The 19,749-nt window shown below is 34.2% G+C and overlaps 2 protein-coding genes across 2 annotated transcripts; both read left to right on the forward strand.

Moving 5' to 3' along the window:
- The first annotated feature begins 8,164 nt into the window (after positions 1–8,164).
- On the forward strand, positions 8,165–16,482 carry LOC115959026 (TMV resistance protein N-like). The gene is made up of 3 exons (XM_031077318.1): positions 8,165–8,275; positions 8,435–8,971; positions 16,222–16,482. The coding sequence occupies exons 2-3, from the start codon at positions 8,463–8,465 to the stop codon at positions 16,394–16,396; spliced, it is 684 nt and encodes a 227-aa protein (XP_030933178.1). The 5' UTR covers positions 8,165–8,275; positions 8,435–8,462; the 3' UTR covers positions 16,397–16,482.
- Positions 16,400–19,502, forward strand: LOC115961134 (disease resistance-like protein DSC1). The gene is made up of 4 exons (XM_031080167.1): positions 16,400–17,227; positions 17,444–17,719; positions 17,813–18,823; positions 18,915–19,502. The coding sequence occupies exons 1-4, from the start codon at positions 16,400–16,402 to the stop codon at positions 19,500–19,502; spliced, it is 2,703 nt and encodes a 900-aa protein (XP_030936027.1).
- The last annotated feature ends 247 nt before the right edge of the window (positions 19,503–19,749 follow it).

Consider the following 19,749-nt stretch of genomic DNA (forward strand, 5'->3'; position numbering starts at 1 on the left):
AACCTTTAGCTAACATCAGAGACGTAGATGTTAAGAGGTTTATTTGGAAGAATATCGTAACGCGGTTTGGAACTCCACACACCCTTATCTCAGATAATGGCCTTCAATTTGATAGTAAAGCCTTTAGGCAATACTGTTCAGACTTAGGGATAAAGAATAGATACTCCACTCCAGCCTATCCTCAAGGGAATGGGCAGGCTGAGGCCATCAACAAAGTTATAGTCAATGGACTTAAAAAGAGGTTGGATGATATGAAAGGAAAATGGGTGGAGGAATTGCCACATGTTCTTTGGATGTATTGAACAACACCTCGACGCTCAACAGGAGAGACCCCTTTCTCAATGGCATATGGAGCTGAGGCCGTCATCCCTCTAGAAATTGGTTTCCCAACGTTAAGGACGAGTACATTTACCTCGGACGGCAATGATGGGCTATTAGAAAAAGGTTTGGACTTGATCGAAGAGTGAAGGGAAAATGCAATGGTCCAATTGGCTTATTACCAGCATAAACTCAAGTAAGGCTATGATACTAATGTAAAGCTGAGGCCGTTAGTTGTAGGAGATCTGGTGCTAAGGAAAGTTCTAGGAACCACCAAGAATCCTGCTTGGGGAAAATTGGGGCCTAATTGGGAAGGGCCTTATCGGATTACTTTAGTAGCCGGAATAGGAGCCTATTATCTAGAAGACCTAGATGAAAAAACTGTACTCCATCCTTGGAATGTAAACAATCTCAAGAGGTATTATTATTAATAAAAATAATCTAGTTTGGGTTTCGTTTAATTTATGCCAATCATACATCATGTGTTCCCATATCCATTGAAGTATTAAACAGAAATTAAGTTATGTCAGGCTCCTCAGACCACAAACTTAGTGGAAATTAATATTCTATGATATTTATTAAAGTATTAAACAAAAACTAAGTTATGTCAGGCTCTTCGGACCACAAACTTAGTGGAAATTAATACCCTATGATATCCATTGAAGTATTAAACAGAAACTAAGTTATGTCAGGCTCCTCGGACCACAAACTTAGTGGAAATTAATGCCCTATGACATCTATTGAAATATTAAACAGAAACTAAGTTATGTCAGGTTCCTCGGACCACAAACTTAGTGGAAATTATTACCCTATGACATTTATTGAAGTATTAAACAGAAACTAAGTTATGTCAGGTTCCTCCGACCATAAATTTAGTGGAAATTAATACCCTATGACATCTATTGAAGTATTAAGCATAAACTAAGTTATGTCAGGCTCCTCGGACCACAAACTTAGTGGAAATTAATACCCTATGACATCTATTGAAGTATTAACCATAAACTAAGTTATGTCAGGCTCCTCAGACCACAAACTTAGTGGAAATTAATACCCTATGATATCCATTGAAGAAACAGAAACTAAGTTATGTCAGGTTCCTCCGACCATAAACTTAGTGGAAATTAATACCCTATGACATCTATTGAAGTATTAAGCATAAACTAAGTTATGTCAGGCTCCTCGGACCACAAACTTAGTGGAAATTAATACCCTATGACATCTATTGAAGTATTAAACATAAACTAAGTTATGTCAGGCTCCTCGGATCACAAACTTAGTGGAAATTAATACCCTATGATATCCATTGAAGTATTAAACATAAACTAAGTTATGTCAGGTTCCTCAGACCACAAACTTAGTAGAAATTAATACCCTATAACATCTATTGAAGTATTAAACAGAAACTAAGTTATGTCAGGCTCCTCGAACCACAAACTTAGTGGAAATTAATACCCTATGACATCTATTGAAGTATTAAACAGAAACTAAGTTATGTCAGGCTCCTCAGACCACAAACTTAGTGGAAATTAATACCCTATAACATTTATTAAGGTGTAATGCAGCCTCTTGTTATTAAAATGCTAGTGCCATATGAACTTGGGCATTTCAAATAATAAACCCTCAAGTACCGTCCTTGGATCACAGGGCTCTTAATTACCTATTGAAGATATAAATTCCAATAGGCTTGGGGCCATCATTTAATATATAATTGAAGTACTTTAGATCTAACTTTATCCAACTTATGAACACTTCCTTAAGTTTCAGTTTAGTAGAATGGATATATACATATACGAAATGTATCTATACGGTGTCATAGTCTTAATGGTTATCATCCATTTTGGCTGCCAACTGTTAATATGTGTAAGTTATATTTTTTCTCTTGTATAAACAAAGGACAATCAAGACGAAACCACTCAAACTAAAATGAGTAAACGAACAACACAAAAATGAGATAAATAGCAACTCAAACGAATTTCAAAAAAGTAAAAATGCATACTTCGTTAAGATATGTCTAAAGAAACAACAACAACAACAAACAAACAAATGGAAAGAAAACCCCTTACAAAAGTTCTAATTAAATTATGGAATAAGGCCTATTTTTTCAGCTTAATTTGAAGCTTGGAAGTTTAGTTGGCCAGTTTGTCTGCCTCCGAGGTAGATATTCCCTCTTTGTCCTTAGCAGCTCCCTCAGCTGGCATAACTGTAGAAGCCAAATCTTGCTGAAAGCCTTGGGAAGCTACCTCTGCCTCTGGAACGGCTGGAGCTTTATCCAAGGGTGCTTCTTGGGAAGCACTGGTCTCTTTGGCTAGTTCTTGTTGGCTAGGAGGAGGAGGATCCTGAAGTGATACTTCTGGAGTTGGATCAGTAGTTATGGAAGTCATTTCGGCTTGAGTCGAAGGAGGAACCGAGACTCGGATTGCAGGAGGGTAGAACACATTCTCTGCCTTCCTCAACTCAGATGAAGCCTCAACCCCAGCTCGGTTAAGGGCTTCATCCCAAGTTTGGGAGCAGTAAATGCGGCACACCACTGGGACATCTACCCTAAGGGTTTCCTCAGTCTCAGCTATCCTGAGGTCATAACCTTTCTGTTCGGCCACGTTCGTTGCCTGCTCGGCCTCAACCTTTGCCTTCTCAGCCTCCTCCCTGGATTTCTCAACTTGATCCTTTAACCTTTGAGCTTCCTCCAGCTGCTTTTTAAGGGCTTCCATTTGCTCCTTGGCAGCCTTCAACTCTTCATTTGCTTCGCATAGGCGCTTCCTCTGATCCTCGGCTTGCCTTTGTGCACCTTCCAAGGCCGAGTCAGCGCTGCGGCGAGCTTGCTCCTTAGCAGTTAGTTTTTTCCTCGCCTCCGCCAGGTTGTGCTTTGATATGGTCAAAGTCTGTATGGCGGACCCCCGTTTTTTCCTTTCATCCTCTAATTGTTGTAACAGTTATTGAACATCTCATCCAGTCTAAAAGTGTTTTGGATAACCTAAAAGTAAAAGATCAATACCATAGTCAGTAAAAAGCACACATTAGTAAGTAATAATTGCAAGTAAAAAAAAAAAGGAGAAAATTGACACTATACCATTCCCAAATATCTTTTATTATTGAGGATGAGTTCATTCTTCCTTGCATTTTTCAGTTCGGCCATGTCCCTTGGAAGCAATAAAGCCTCCTCTACGGTTGAGGCTATGTGGCACCCAATGCCACCATTGAAGTCCCTAAGTGATGCTTCATCCTTCAGGGGCTCCCCACCGTGCATAGGTGCGGGCAGCCAAGCTTGTGGCTTAAGAGGTTGAGTGTCCAACCTCTCCTGGCCTTGCTGTAAGGTATGATTAGTCTTCAGCTGCTTCGCAGCTCCTTGGGCTTCTTCTTCCCGGGTCGGACGAGATTTTCCAATGTCCACCACATCCTTCCCTTTTTGCTCCCTTCGCCTTTTTAAATCAGCAGCTTCAACTCTGACCGGCTGAGGAGGTTGGTGAGGAGCGGGAGGAGGAGACTTGGTGAGAGGAGGAGGAATCTGAGACTGTACAAGTCTCCCCGGTGCACTTTTCCCGGGCTAGTTCTCTATCAGCTCCATAAGACTTCTTTGGTGTTTCCTTTGCACACCTATTTCGTCGAGATCGTCCTCGGAGTGTATGGTCTGATTAAAAACCTCGAACTTGTCCGAAGAGTCTATCAAATCGACCACTTCGTGCGGATTTCTTTCTTCTTCTTCTTCTTCTTCTTCCTCTCTTCTGTCCTCTTCTTCTCTAAGGAAGGGTTGGGATGCGGATGCCCCTGCTGAAAGACTGGCAACAAAAAGTGGCTGGGTGGAAGGAGTATCTCTAGGGAGCGAGATACCCTCTGGAATGACGAACCCCTGGTAGGCAACGCTGATACATCGGAGCCGAGGGTCGCGAGCTCGGATTACGTACTTAGGAGCTTGGAAGGCGAATGAAAGAGGGGTGTATCTGAGAATCAAATGAGCTGCTCGGAGTTGACCGTCAGCTTCGTTCACATATATCTTGGCTCACAATACCCTATCCAAGCTCTCTTTGTTGACTAGGCTGAGGTTGGGTTTGGTATAACGCCTATCTGCAAAGTCATTGAATTAAAGGAAAGTTTCATGAGAAACAAAGATACTGAGACATGGAACAAACAAAGAAAAGATGTAAGCTAAAACTCATGAGTCCATGGCTATACTACCACCTGGTTCTCCCTCCTCCGTTGGGCAAGGCAAGCCATTGTGCCATTCCCCGGAAAAAATAAGGAAGTCCTCCTTTAAATTTTTATTTGAAGTGGGAAGGCACTGAATTATTCTTACTGCGGGATACCTCGATTTGAGGTAATATCCCTGCCCCTTCAAATTATGTAGATTGTACACCCAGTTTACATCATGATGGGTCAGGTTCAAGTTCATTCTCTCATTTAAGGCTTCTATACTTCCCAGGACCCTAAACATGTTTGGGGCACACTATGTGGGAGATAACCTAAAAAACCTAAGATAGCTTCTAGTAATAGGACCCATGGGAATGGTCATTCCACCTTCTATGAAGGCGATCATGGGAATGACTACCTCCCCTGTTCTCCTATTGCCAACCCATTCCCCCTAGGCAGTGTACCTCATACCCACAGTTGGTGGAATCCTATACTTGGCCCGGAAACTTCTCATACCCTCCTCGAATTTAACCAGATCTTCAAATTTACCCATTTTCCTAAGGGGTTTCGAAGAAAAATCAATAAGTTTAAGATGGAAGTTAAAAAGAGGTTTTAAGAAGACTTATAGGTTTGAAAGAGGGTTCTCGGACAAGAGTCTAGTATTTGTAGACGCATAGGGAAACGAAAGAAAGTGACAGATTCAGTGTATGAGCTCTAGGATTGTGTGATTGCAGAAAATAAGAGAGAGAATTGATTTGAAAAACTATTTATAGTGGCGCAGAAGTTACAAGCAGGAAAGTTCCTGCTCGAAAAACAAGAAAAACCATCCACCGTGTGATTTACATCTTATCGTTGAATGTATGGGACAAAGGCGTCGCCAAAATTTAATGCTGACACGCTCTGGATGCCGAAGCGTCAGGAGCGTATCTAGAGCATACTAAAAGACACGTAGGAGGTCAGGAATACAGAGTAAAGCCAAAGATAAAGTGGAATAAGGACATCAAAATCATCCTTTTCTGTCGAGGAGTCGAAAAGCAAGATTTTGAGGGGCTATTGTGGGGGTCAATTAATTAGGAAGTATTATTAAAAGCAGTATTAACTGGGCCTATGGCTCTTTCGAGGACGTTAGACCATCCGAGGAGCCTAAATAAGGCTATAGAGGGAATAAAGTTAAGAGAGGAATAGAGACAATGTGAGATGGGTACAATAAGCGTCCGAGGACAAAAATCTTCTTGGCAACGTATGTCCAAGGTAAATCTGAGTACCATACCGTCACAAACTTACTTCAGAGTTACACCACAACTAAAGATTGGGCATTGGACCAAGGATAAGGAAAGAAAGGTAAACAAATATCTTCAAAAGCTGCTACCTTCACATTAAATGCCTTTCAACCAACTCTCTGGCCGCATTAATGTGGAAATGATGCTTGAACAGTGATCAAGCAGCCTTACAGCTACTAGTTGATGGTTCTAGGAGGTGTTGGATGGGATAGGAAGGAGTCCACCAAATCTAACCTACACGTGTGTGGTAAGGATGATACCAAGATTGCAATATATAACCCGGAAGAATGCACTGAAAGGGGGGGGGGGGGAAATGATATATACAATTTAGGTCTTAAAGAAAACCATATGAAACAAAGAGCTTAGTTTGTTCTGAGGATAAATTTGATAATCATATTTGTGTCAAACTATCTTGAATCGTTAAGTCTGATCGTCTTTCTTCTAGGATAAATCTAGTTCTTCTATCCACGCTCTACAAATTTATTGTTTGGGCCGTTAGAATTTGAGCCCAATCCCGTTTTGGGATTAATACAATTTCAGTCCTTACAACATGTAATATGTTACATCAAGTTTAAATTATTATATAAGTTTAGAATTAAAACTTTTTTTTTTCTTTCCAAATATAAGTATATAATGTCTATATTATTGAAACTTGAATTTTAAGGTAATTTTTTTAAAATTTTCATGTTTATTGCTTTTTTATGGCTCATATCTCTAATTTCTAATCACTATTTTGTTTGTATTTTTTACCCAAAAATAAAGAGGTTGGTTCAAATAGAACAAAATTTCATATCCCATTTTATGCTCCACAAATAAAAAATTGTCAAGTGTCCACCTACTTAATTAAATACTAATTTTCTGCTTCTTTTATTTCAGTTTCCTAAAATAAATAAAATAAAAATCAACACAACTCCACCAGCCACCACCACCAACTAGTGCCGATGCCACTTCATCAACAACTATCTACCTCCAGTTATGTTTGTGTTCTAATATACCGTACAATTTTTCAAATATGTTGGATGTCTGTTCAACCAAAATTTTCTTAAGCGGCCAATGTTTGTTTTATTATGAAATTCTTCTTAAAATCGAACCAAATGAACCGGTGCGTACTCCCATATCATGAAATAGTCCCCTTCTATTTCAAGAGCAAAGGTAGGATCCTAAATTCCTAAGACAATAATATCAAAGTATATATTCAACGCAATTTAAGTTAAATACCAAAAGAAAATCACAGCCACAGAGTCACTTGATATTAGTTTTTTGTTTTCTAATATACTTTATCAATCTACCAAAATAGACTATTGGCTGGTGGATTCAATGAATAGATGCTAGTCGAAGAATGGACAACGCAATTTCTCTATACATGTACCTAGTCATGGATTTGAAAATAACGAAGCGTTGGTAGATGGTCGTTGTAGTGGCACCGGCTTTGGTGGTAGTGTTGGACCAATGGAAGTGACTAGTGGGGATGTTTTGGTTTTTATTTTATTTATTTTATGAAACTGAAATAAGATAAGGTAAAAAATTAACATTTAATTAAGTAGGTGGACACCTGATAATTTTTTATTTGTGGAGTATAAAGTGAGATAGGAAAAATGGGACAAAAAATTTAGACTCACTTTTCAATCCACCTAATAACATATATATATATATATATATATATATATAGTGTCATATCATTTCAAATTTTAATGACCTAGCAGTATTAGATGCATATTAGAATCCTCTCCATTTATTTAACCCAAAAAAAAAAAAAAAATCTCTTCATTTTAAATGGATTCATTTCATAGTTCAAATAAAATAATACAAATATATGAAGGTGCATCTTGTTCCATATCCAAATCTAGAAGCCTAGCTCTAAACACTGGGAAATCAACAAACGATAGTAGGTGAAGAATCGGAACCCATAAATTTTGAGAAGGCAAGCAACAACTAAGTTGGAATTACAAGTCTATTTGCTGGACACGCTTAATTAAGTTCACATATTCAAACGTTTAAAAAACAAAATGTGGGTTTGGAGTGATCCCCTCATGCTTGCATACCCTGTTTTGCCCTAAGAAAAGAAGTCTTCATGGCCTTTATTTATTTACTTTATTATCAATTTGATAACTTCCAGTCATCCTTTGACTGGAAGATTTCAAGAAAAAGAGAAAGGCATCTTTTGACAAAAGAAAAAGAAAAAGAAAAAGAAAGATTTGTTGACTTGACCCACAACAGTTAAAGGGTGTGATTAGTGAATGCTCAGCCTTTGATCAACCAATTGCGTCATTACGTGGGGAGGCCGGGTTTATCTTTTCATTTGGAGGGTACATTTGTCGTTGTCTTGCTAGGACGATTCCTGGAAGAAAAAAGGCCACTTGCACACCTATTTGTTTAAAGGAGAATAAAAAGGGGTTCTATTTTTAGTGGGAAATAAATACCTGCTTTCAAGAATAATCAATCAGTCTGGTAAGAGAGAAAAAAGAAAAAAAAGAAAAGAAAAGAAATGGTTGGAAGGCAGCCTTGTTTCAAGCTACTTTTGAGTATTACAACCACTGCTGCAATTTCTTGAATCTGTATGTTTTCACTTTTCAAACACATCTATCTCTTTTATTTATCTTTTCTCAAAAAAATCCATGTTAAATCATATTCTTCTTCCCTAGTTATTTTTCTTTCCACACACATCCTTCAAATTGTTTTTTTACTAATTCTTTTTATCCTTCTTGTGGTTCAAGATTTACCAACATATTTTCATCGGCTTCAATGAGTACTCAAGGAGCCTCACTGTTGACATCTTCATCTTCTTCTTCAAGACGGTGGATATATGATGTTTTCCTTAGTTTCAAAGGTAAGGACACACGTAATAGTTTTACACATCATCTATATGTTGCTTTGCAACGTTTAGGTATTTTTACCTTTAGAGACAATGAAAAACTTGAAAGAGGAAAATCTATTTCACCGGAGCTGTTGAAAGCAATAGAAGAATCAAGATTTGCTATTGTTATTCTCTCAAGAAACTATGCATCTTCAACATGGTGCTTGGATGAACTTACAAAGATCATTCAATGCATGAAAGAGAAGGAAATGACAGTTCTACCTATATTTTATGAAGTGGACCCATCTGATGTACGAAAACAGATGGGAACTTTTGCACAAGCCTTTGCTGAGCATAAAGAACGTTTGAAGGAGAACACAGAGAAGCTGCAAACTTGGCGAGCCGCTTTGAGTGAAGTGGTCAATCTCTCTGGGTGGCATTGGCATTCACAAGATAGGTAATGTAACTTGACATATTTTTTTTAAAAATGTTTCAAATAGCTCCTCCTATATATATGCCACGAATTACATTATCAACAGTACGATATTTTGACTATAATATCTGTTATGTTAAATCCGCCACATTATACATGATAGGTAATTTATATTACTATAAACATGGTAAGATTTGATTGTTTCATCCTTTAATTTATCATGAAATATCTCATTAAATAGTTTAAAATAAAATGATAGAATTTAAAGTATAGAATATGACAAGGTTAAAATTGTTAAATAAGAAGATTCAGAATAAATCTCAAGTTTTGGATAGTGGGAGAAAAAAAAAAAAGAATGATAAAGAGGTATTATTTAAAAAAAAAATTTAGAATAACACCAAACATAATTACTAAAAAATATGATTTAGAACCCAATAGCGTAGACAATGAATTAACATGTTGACCGTGATCAAATTTCATATAAGTTCTGAGTCAAAAATTTGATCTATTGTACAATCACTACAAGTATCACCAAACTCTAAAAGCAATGAAAATGGTAAAGAGCACACAGATTTGGTGATGAAGTAAAAAATAAAACAGCTAATTCACCTCCCATTGTAGTTGCTGCAAAACTCTAATATTCTTCTAAAAAATTCTCCTCAACGAACGAACAAGTACTTGTTTCTAATTAATAGAAGTCAGAACTTTGATGCTCTAAAGAACCTTTTTGAAGGAAAAATTAATGAACACTCTAGTATGCTTAACAACTTTTGTGGTTTTGCAATAAATCAAGTTAGGCTCAAGGTTGTAAAAGCATGGGGAAGGACTTTTTGTATAGGCTCAATGAAAGAAGGCTCTTTTTAAATAGTTTGCCTGGTATCAATTCAAGGAGTAACATTGAAAATTTAGGTTAAGTCACTAGACTAGAAAAGATAGTTAACTTCTTACTAAAATCACAATTGAGCAAACTTGTTTAAGTTTGGGTCAATAGAATGTCAAGCGAGGGTTCGTAAACTTTTTGTATGAAGTTTGCATGAACGGGTCTTCTCAAGCTTGAATTCTTCAATGTTATTCCATGACTTGACACTAAGCAAACTATTTAAATACAACCCTCTGACCCTCTCTAACACTTACTAAACTTAACACATGAATTGGCCTACACAAATGTAAAACCTAACAATTACAAATAAAGTAGCAGTAGAATTAAAGACCGTTATTATAATTCGGCAAAATAAAATTCTATTTAAAAAAGAGCTTTAAAATTGAATTATGTAAAATTATAAACGTAGTGGTGAGGGCCTTAATTTAGCCAAATAAAATTTCTTTTTAAAAAAGAAAATAGCCACGGAGATTTTTTTTAGGTAAAAAAGTTGTCACAGCCCAAATCCATGGAACGTGAATTTAGATGCATGACTAATTTGCTGATCTTACATAACTCAATAAACATAATTAATTTAAACATAATTCAGTAAACTCCAAATAAACAATGCTCTTAATAAATCTCTTACAATACTAAAATCCACAATTTAGAAATAATCTCCAAATTGTAAAATCTTAAGTGAAATAAAAATAACTAAAAATCCTTAAAAGCTTGAAGAATTATTGACGAAGCCTAAAAACTCCCACGCTCTACCTTGCACCTTATGAAAAGATCCAAAGTTTCTGTTTCTCAACTAAACTTTAATCTGAAAATTGTAATGATGGGGTGAGCCACACATCTAGTAAGCAATTATATACAATACACGACAAAATAGAGTCAAGTAGAGCACAAGTATTTTGATTTCACAAATTCACTCAAGGATATCCAATATAGTTTTCCAAAACATATAATGAGCCACTTAATACATATGTAATAAAATCTTAAAATCATTCGAAAACACATACAGATAATTGATCAGAGCATAGTGTCATATATACACATATCACATATTCTCACATACAATCCTGTGAGCGGATACCAACATCTAACCCTTGCTGGTGAGGGATCAACACTTATTCTCACATACAACCCTATGAGCGGGCTTACACATATATCTGATCAATTCTAGAAATACTTATTTTGAGTCACATATCACAAAAGCAAAGTTTATACAAAATCGAATAATTTACTTGATATTAACAATTATTCCAAATACAGAGGCATATTGAAGATCACAATATTGAATTGAACATAAATCAAAGTATGCTTGATTCTCTTAAGGAACAAATAGGAACTGTGGAGTTTATATAAATATTTTTACAATTCTTGAGTAAGTCTGAAAGCTCAATTTGCTAAAAGAAACGTTTTAAATACCATTTGGAGAATAGGAATATGACTTTGAAATCACTTGGTTTTACACAAATTTAAAGAATAAGAACCTTTTTAGAAAACTTACATTGAAACTCAATTCCTTTTGGAAAATAGTTTAGTTTAGAAATCATATTTTAAATGAGATTCGGACATCCAAACGTTATTTAGAATTTGAAATTTCTCTTTAAAACATTATTTAAAGTCAAAGTTTCTCTTTCAATGATGTAAAAATGCTTTCGATAAATTTTAGAAAACATAAGCTTAAAAACATAACTTTTGAAAACCTTTAACTTCTAAGAACCTAAAGAACAAAACTTGTGCATATTATGCATAATTACTTACAGCACTTGAATCACTCTTAAAGTCCAGCTGAAACACCCTCCAAATAGTCTCAAATACTTTTAAATAGGACCTATAATCAATCATAAAAATTACTTAATATCGTCCACAAAATATAAAGCTTATCGAATTATATAAACTGACTCCCTAAGATTATACTTTGTTGAACTAAATAATAACACTGATGCAAGACATCTCTACCCAAAAATATGTTTCCTTGAATTTATCAAAACTCATAGGCAGTAACCAAAACTTTAGGATTTAATATATGTCCTAAACGAAAAGTAAAACCTCAACATGAATTTGGCTCTATAACCGTGACTTTGTTCTAGAATATACACACAGTGGGCAACTAGGATCTAATATATATAACCCCAAAGAAAAACGTCAAAGCCATCCTAATATATATAACCAATGAAAAACATTAAAGCCATCCTAATATATATATAACCCCAAACGTTAAAGCCATATTCAAGATTAAGATTTGAAATTCCATGATTTTGTTCTAAAATACTAACCGTAGGCAACCTAGCTAGAGAAATCCTGTACTAACTACTAGCAATTTAATCTAATATATATCATCTCTTGTTAGACCCAAAGTCCTCAAATTAAATGGGTAACCAATATATATTACAACACTACCATAAACTTAAGAGTATTACCATTAGATCTTTATTTGAATAACGCTAATATATAAACATCTTACCACATAATCGAATTGACATGACTTAATCTCAAGATTTATAAACAATATAGTAATATTGAGATGGGGTTCTCACCTTGATTTCGTAGCCAAACCTTATACCCCTAAACAATTTTGCCTCCTTCTTCTGTCACGCCTCTCTCTCTCCCTCTCAAATTTTCTTTGGCTTCCACCTTTACTAAGAAACCCTTCCAATGAAAATCCTAATTTATCTTTTCCTTTACCCTATATTTAACGTATCAAAGATGTGGGTTTGGTGGGGTAGTGGGCTGGAGTTTAAAACCCACTAGAACTTATCTCATTAGTCTCCAAGAAGCCCATAAAATGTCTTCCTCTTATATTTATTTATTTATTATTTTAACTACCGCACTAAAATTTTAATTTTCTCACATATTTTGTAGCACCACAAGATTGTCTGCTCTCGTCTTACTGTGCACACACATATAGTACCTCAACTCTATATTAAGTATTACAACTTCTGTTATACATGTTGTATATGTGTCTTGTGGTTCACTACATAAGAGCTTTATATGTCGCACAAAGTGCTCTTGTTATATGACTTACTATAAATATATCTATATATATATATATATATTTTTGATAAGACTATAAATATATTAAAGTTATTCATAAAAATTAATTTAAACTAAACTTTATTATCAAATCTTCAAGACGTTTAAATACTCTTTCAAACTATACTATTAAAATTTAAAAGAATTTTGAGTTACTTTAATCAATTATCATAGTTTTTAAGTTTTTTTTTTAAAAAAAACCTTCTCCTCTCTCCCCATGTGTGTTAAAAATACTTAGTATTCTTAAAAAAAAAAAAAAAAAAAAAATGTTTTTAAGTTTATGTTGAAAACTTTCTCTCAAAAAAAAAAAAAAAAAAAGTTTATGTCGTAAACTTAGTCATGAATAATCAATTTTCACAGTGTAATTTAAATTACTTTTTATTTTATTTTTATTACCTATTTATTATTCAATTTAATGATAAAATTGAAATATTTATGTTTTGATAGTTCATTACCATAGCAGAGAGGAGATTTGAATCTTATACATTTTTATTGGAAATATCAAAATGTGTTAATTGAGCTTTAATGAATTTCTACTAATGCGCATCAATAATATATATATACAGTGGCAGAGCCAGAATTTTAGTTTAAGGGGGGCAAGATTAAATATAAAGGTACATGTAAATTATATTTTGTTCTCATCTTTTTTTCAATTTTTTTCCGTGCCTAATGTAAGAGTTGAAATTTAATAGTCACTGTTATCCTTAAGGTATTCTAAATTCTAAGGTGATTATAAGTTTAAGTAAATATTTTAAACAAGTAAAACACATAAACATGAATGAAAAAAGCTAAATTAACAGAGAAGTTTTCATGCTAAATCTGTATGAGGGAACAAAAAATGGTGATCCAACTTTTTAAAATCTCTTATTTATTTTGCTACCTTTACTTACAACTTGCTTATGATTGGTATATCATAAAGGAAAGAAGCAATTTTGACTTAATAACGTTAGAAATATTATTAAAAAATAAAAGAATACATCTAGGTGTACAATACAAAGAATAGTAGAGATGATAACTAATGTGAGGCAACAAATCAACACAGTAGAGATAATAATTGATGAATGGCAACAAATGCATTACTGAGTTTGATGTGAGGCTTGGGAGGGAGGGGTCGAGGAGGGGCAATTTGTTGCCACACATTAGTTATTATCTCTACTATTTTTTGTATTGTGGCAACAAATGCATAACTGAGTTTGATGCAGTGGCGGAGCTAGAATTTCAAGTTGGGGGGGAAGATTAAAAGACAAGATTGAAGGTAGAATTAATCTAAGATAAATTAATTGATACTAAATACACAGAATTTAAACATGTAATTTGGATCTTTAAAATAAATTGGAAAAATAAAGCAATGTAAAAATATTAAGAATATAGCAATATGCTTATGAAGTTCTATTCGGTTATATGCAACTCAATGCCATGAATGCTTCTAAAATTTCATATAGAGATTTTTACTTTTTTATGTCGTTAAAATTCGAGTTTATAGGAAAAACTCAAGTTTGATATTGAAAAGGTTGATAACTAGAGAAAAAATTGTAAGCTGGAAACCAACTGGTGAGGCACTAAAGTAGGCACATTACACATAAACATAGATTTTTTCTTTCAAAGTCCAATTCAATATATATATATATATATATATATATATATATATATTCGGTTGTAGTTGGCAAAGTAGTGTGCAAAAAAAAGTATTATTTAGATGGGACCCATTATGTAAAAAAAGTGTTGCCATGTGAATGTAAAATTGTCTGACAATTGTTAACAAGCTAATAAATATAAATAACAAGAAAAAGTAGATTGTCTTTTGTGTCAATTGTCAAGTGGGGATTTTTACTGCATTTTACACCACTACTGTTAGAGAAATTTTGAGAAGGCCAGAGGGGGCAAGTGCCCCTCCTCGACCCCCCCTCCCTCCGCCCCTGTATATATATATATATATAATAAAACATATTTTATGCATCAATAATTTGAGTTGCCCTTGGACTTTGTGGAGCCCTGAAAAGATTAACCATCAAAAGACCAACCAAAATACTTGCTTCATGTACAATTTTTTATTGCGTGAATAATTTGAAATGTACAGTAGCTCAAGCAATTACAAATTCTAGTGGCCGTTCTACTTAATATCATATTCTCTTTTTCTTCAGAAGAAAGAAATTTTATTAGTTGTTGACTAGCTCATTTGGTAATGAAAAAAAAGAAGAGAAAGAGATTGAGAGAATGGACAAACTTATATGTACGTGGAATTAAACAGAGCTGTCAAAAAAAAATCTGGTAAACTCATTATAAGTCACTTGTTGTAATAGTAGAAGTCCTAATACTAATTTGTTTTGAAAAACATGTAAAGAAAAAGGTAAGCAATACTAGACACAAATGTTAACATAATTTGACAAACTATATGCCTACATGGCAACACTAACCAAAAGAAAATGAAATGCTACATCGACAACAACAATTTCACAATAAATCCTAGGTAGCAAGTTGTAACTGGTTGTCTTATTTTAGTTATGAGCTCAGATTGAAACGAATAATAACTTCTTATCGAGAATTTGTTGTGAAAAAGTTGTGAACATAACATTACTCACAAAAAATTTCACTAACAATTATTAGAAAAAAAATAATTGCACTCTCAAGTCCCAACTGTCATAAAGATAAAGTAATACAAGTTATCATTTTTTTTTTTTTTTTTTTGAAACTATACAAGTTATCATTTTAGCCAAAGGTGTTCTTCACCTTTTCATCATTTTATAAGACATTTATTATTTCCATATGGGCAATTTTAACTAAATAAAATGCAATAGAACACAAAGTGACCTTTGTTTTTATTTATTTTTATACAATTTTAACATATGACGTCTACTCCTAACGATTGTTTTTCTTTTCATCAAACTAAGACACCAATTGGTTTTTAAGGTAGACAAGGATCAAACCCTAAATCTCTTATCCAAAGTAACTTTTGTTATAAAAGCAAATATTGCATTCAAAATATCTTCTTTTTTTTTTTTTGGTCAACGAAGGGGAAAAAATCCTGACGTTGCTTATACTATCCTAGGTCGAAAACTTTTTCAGATTCAAAACCCTCCCGAACATTGAAACATAGTATTTTTTTTTTTTTTTTTTTTGATCCAGCTAATATTCAGATTTTTAATTATAGTATACATTGCATATGTCTCAAATCAAACCTAGGTTTCTTAAGGAATGAAACTAAACTAAACGATACATTCAGATTTTACATTATAGACTGTATATACATTTATTTGTTGGGATTTCAGTTTTATTCTACTATACTAAATGCTATATATCTGCAAAATTTTCTAATTTGGGTCCTGTCATGGGAGGTTCAACCTCACTACTTATTATTCTCTCTTCATTGCAGGGCCGAGGCAGAAGTTATTGACGATATTGTGAAAGTAATAATAAATAAACTGAGTTATACATTCTCTGTAGCTACCGAGGGACTAGTAGGAATAAATTCTAGAGTTGAGAAATTGATGTCACATTTGGCTATAAATTCAAATGGTGTTCGCATTATAGGAATTTGGGGAACATGAGGAATGGGTAAAACAACTCTAGCAAGAGTTGTTTACAGTATGATTTCTGATCAATTTGAAGCATGTAGTTTTGTTGCTGATGTCAGGGAAGTTTATGATGAATTTGGCATACTTCAGTTACAACAAAAACTCTTGAATGATCTTTTGATTCTAAGAGATATGAATGTAAAAGATGTTGATAATGGACTTTTCATGATCAAGAATAGGTTACGTTACAAAAAGATTCTTCTCGTTCTTGATGATGTAAATGAATTAGATCAGTTGAACAAATTAGGTGTGAAGCAGGATTGGTTAGGTCCAGGTAGTAGAGTTATCATAACAACAAGAGATGTGAAGTTGCTAAATACACATAAAGTAGATGGAATATATGAGGTTGAAATATTGAATAATGATGAAGCTTTTCATCTTTTTAATTTGAAAGCTTTTGACAAAGAGCATCCCACTAAAGATTATCTAGAGCTATCCCAAGGCTTTGTACATTATGCTAATGGCCTTCCTTTAGCCATTGAGGTTTTGGGTTCCTTTTTGAACGGAAGAAGTACTTCTGAATGGAAAAGTGAATTAGATAGGCTTGGTGAATTTCCTGAAAGAAAAATTCTCAATGTGCTTCAAATAAGTTTTGATGGATTACATGAAACAGAGAAGGAAATTTTCTTGAATATTGCATGCTTCTTTAATCATATAAACTATGAAACTATTATAGCAATATTAGATTGTCTTAGGCTTTACCCTGAAATTGGATTAAGGGTTCTTATTGAAAAATCTCTCATCAAGTTGCAAAACAATCATTTGTGGATGCATAATTTACTCCAAGAAATGGGTTGGGATATAGTTTGAAAAGAGTGTCCCAAAGAGCCTGGGAAGCGTAGTAGATTGTGGTTATATAAAGATATTGACAATGTGTTGACAAATAATACGGTAAGAGCTTATTGAAAGAACCCTAAGAATATACCTTAGTAATTTTATTATTCAACATAATTTACATAAAACAATTTTGGTAATTATACATTTTACAATTCACTAATCCCTTTTGTTCATGATTATTAGGGAACAAAAGCAATTCAAGGCATAGTCTTAAAGTTACCCAAACCAAAAGAGGTACATTGGGATCCTGAATCCTTTTCAAAGATGCATCATCTGAAGTTCCTCATAATTAAAAATTCTCAGCTTTGCCATGGTCCCAAACATCTTCCTAATGACTTAGGATTTCTTGATTGGAGTGGGTATCCTTCGAAATCTTTGCCAACAAGTTTCCAACCAAATGAGTTGATTGAACTTCACATGTGTTGTAGCAACATTGAACGACTTTGGAAAGGAACAAAGGTAATAGATACCATTCTACAACTTTTTAGTTTCATTAAACTATAAGATTTTTGGAAGCTAAAAATTGTTTTATGTCTTTTCGTGTTTTTACAGTCTTGTGAGATGTTGAAATTCATCAAATTGAATAGATCTCTAAAATTTTTTGAAACCCCTGACTTCACCAAAATCCCAATTCTTGAGAAATTGATTCTTGAAGACTGTATAAATTTACGAAAGATACATCCATCAATTGGAGTTCACAAAAAGCTTGCTCTTCTTAATCTAAAAGGTTGCAAAAACCTTAGAAGTCTTCCAGGAAAGTTTGAAATGGAGTCTCTTGAGATCCTTATTCTTTCTAAATGCTCAAATTTAAAAAGAATTCCAGAATTTGGGGAGACCATGAAACGTGTATCAAAACTTTACTTGGATGGCACTGCTATTACAAAACTACCCACATCAATTGGAAATTTGATTGGCCTTTCTTCATTGGATGTAAGAGATTGCAAAAATCTTATGTCTCTTCCTAGCACTTTTTTTAATATAAAGTCACTTAAAGATCTCAATCTTTTCGGGTGCTCAAAACTACTAGAGAACTTGGGAAATGCAGAAAGTGTTAAGGAGCTTGATGTGAACGGCCAGATGCCTTCTTCTAATGCTCCTTTCGAAATTTTTAGAAAAATAGCTTTTGGTGGATTTCAATTCGTCCCTTTTTATTCAACGTCGAGAAGTTCTGATCCCATGGGCTTGCTATCGTCGTCTCTATTTGGTTTGTCTTCTTTGACCACATTGAATTTAAGTAATTGCAATCTCAAGGCAATCCCCAATGATATTGGTTGCTTATTCTCTTTACAAGATTTAGATCTAAGTGGAAATAATTTTGGTGGCCTTCCGGAAAGCATTGCTCACCTATCTATTCTGAAACATTTGAACGTGAAGAATTGCACGAGTCTTCGATCATTTCCGAATCTTCCATTAAGTATAGCTTATATATGGGGAAATGGTTGTTCTTCATTGGAAACAGTACCAAATCTATTGAAACCAAATTCTTCATGTGAGCCAGAACTTGAACTTTCAAATTGCAGTAAACTGGCTGACAATCAAGGCTTCATTGACTTGTTTTTTGCGGTGATAAAAAAGTCCCCCCAGGTCTCTCTCTCTCTCTCTCTCTCTCTCTCTCTCTCTCATGGTTCTAAGCATATTGCGTTATATGTTTCAGGGACTCTCTCCTAAATATCAAGATAATATATATCAGATTGTTTTTCCTGGAAGTGAAATTCCAGAGTGGTTTAGCCATCAATGTATGGGGGATGAAGTGAATATAATGGAACCTTTTTCTCATTTGCGTAATGAATGGATAGGAATTGCTGTTTGTGTTGTATTTTGTTCTGGTCCACATTTCCAAATTTACCATGAAGAGCAAACTAGTAGAACTTTTGGCTATTTGACAATCAATGGAAAACAAACGTTTATTGGACTAGTTCTTAATAAGATTGTTGATTTATCAGATCATATTTGTCTAGATTATCGTCTTCCTGAATCCTGCCTGAATGAGAAGGATAGAAAATCATTGTGGGAATGTGATGCAAATGGATTCTGTGAGATTGTAATTAAATTTGAAAACACACGTTCAATCTTGGTGAAGAAATGCGGGTTGCGTGTGGTATGCAAGAAAGACATTGAAGATCTTAACTGGGCTATGGCTGAGTGTAGCAACAACAGCATTATTCCTTACAAGGGCTTGGATATTCCCCATCATTATTTCGACAATTCAGCAGTGGTAGTGGAAGGTAACCAAAAGGATTGAAAGAGTTCCTGAATTTATAGCCCATGGTAAATCTGATTATGAGGAGTCAAGTCAGTACAAGGAATGTGGTGAAGAGCTAAGCAATTGACAGCAATCAGCTATTTCTTTCTCTTGATTACTTGTAAGTCAGTGTCACTATCTTTCTTCTTAATTCAAGTTCACAGTATGTTTTTTCTCCTGATTATCTCATGTTGTTTTCTTTTTATGCTTCTAGGTTGTCCTCATTTTAGAAGTCCACAAGCACAAT

The sequence above is a fragment of the Quercus lobata genome, chromosome 9 (genome assembly GCF_001633185.2).
Source record: "Quercus lobata isolate SW786 chromosome 9, ValleyOak3.0 Primary Assembly, whole genome shotgun sequence".
NCBI classification, from domain to species: Eukaryota; Viridiplantae; Streptophyta; class Magnoliopsida; order Fagales; family Fagaceae; genus Quercus; species Quercus lobata.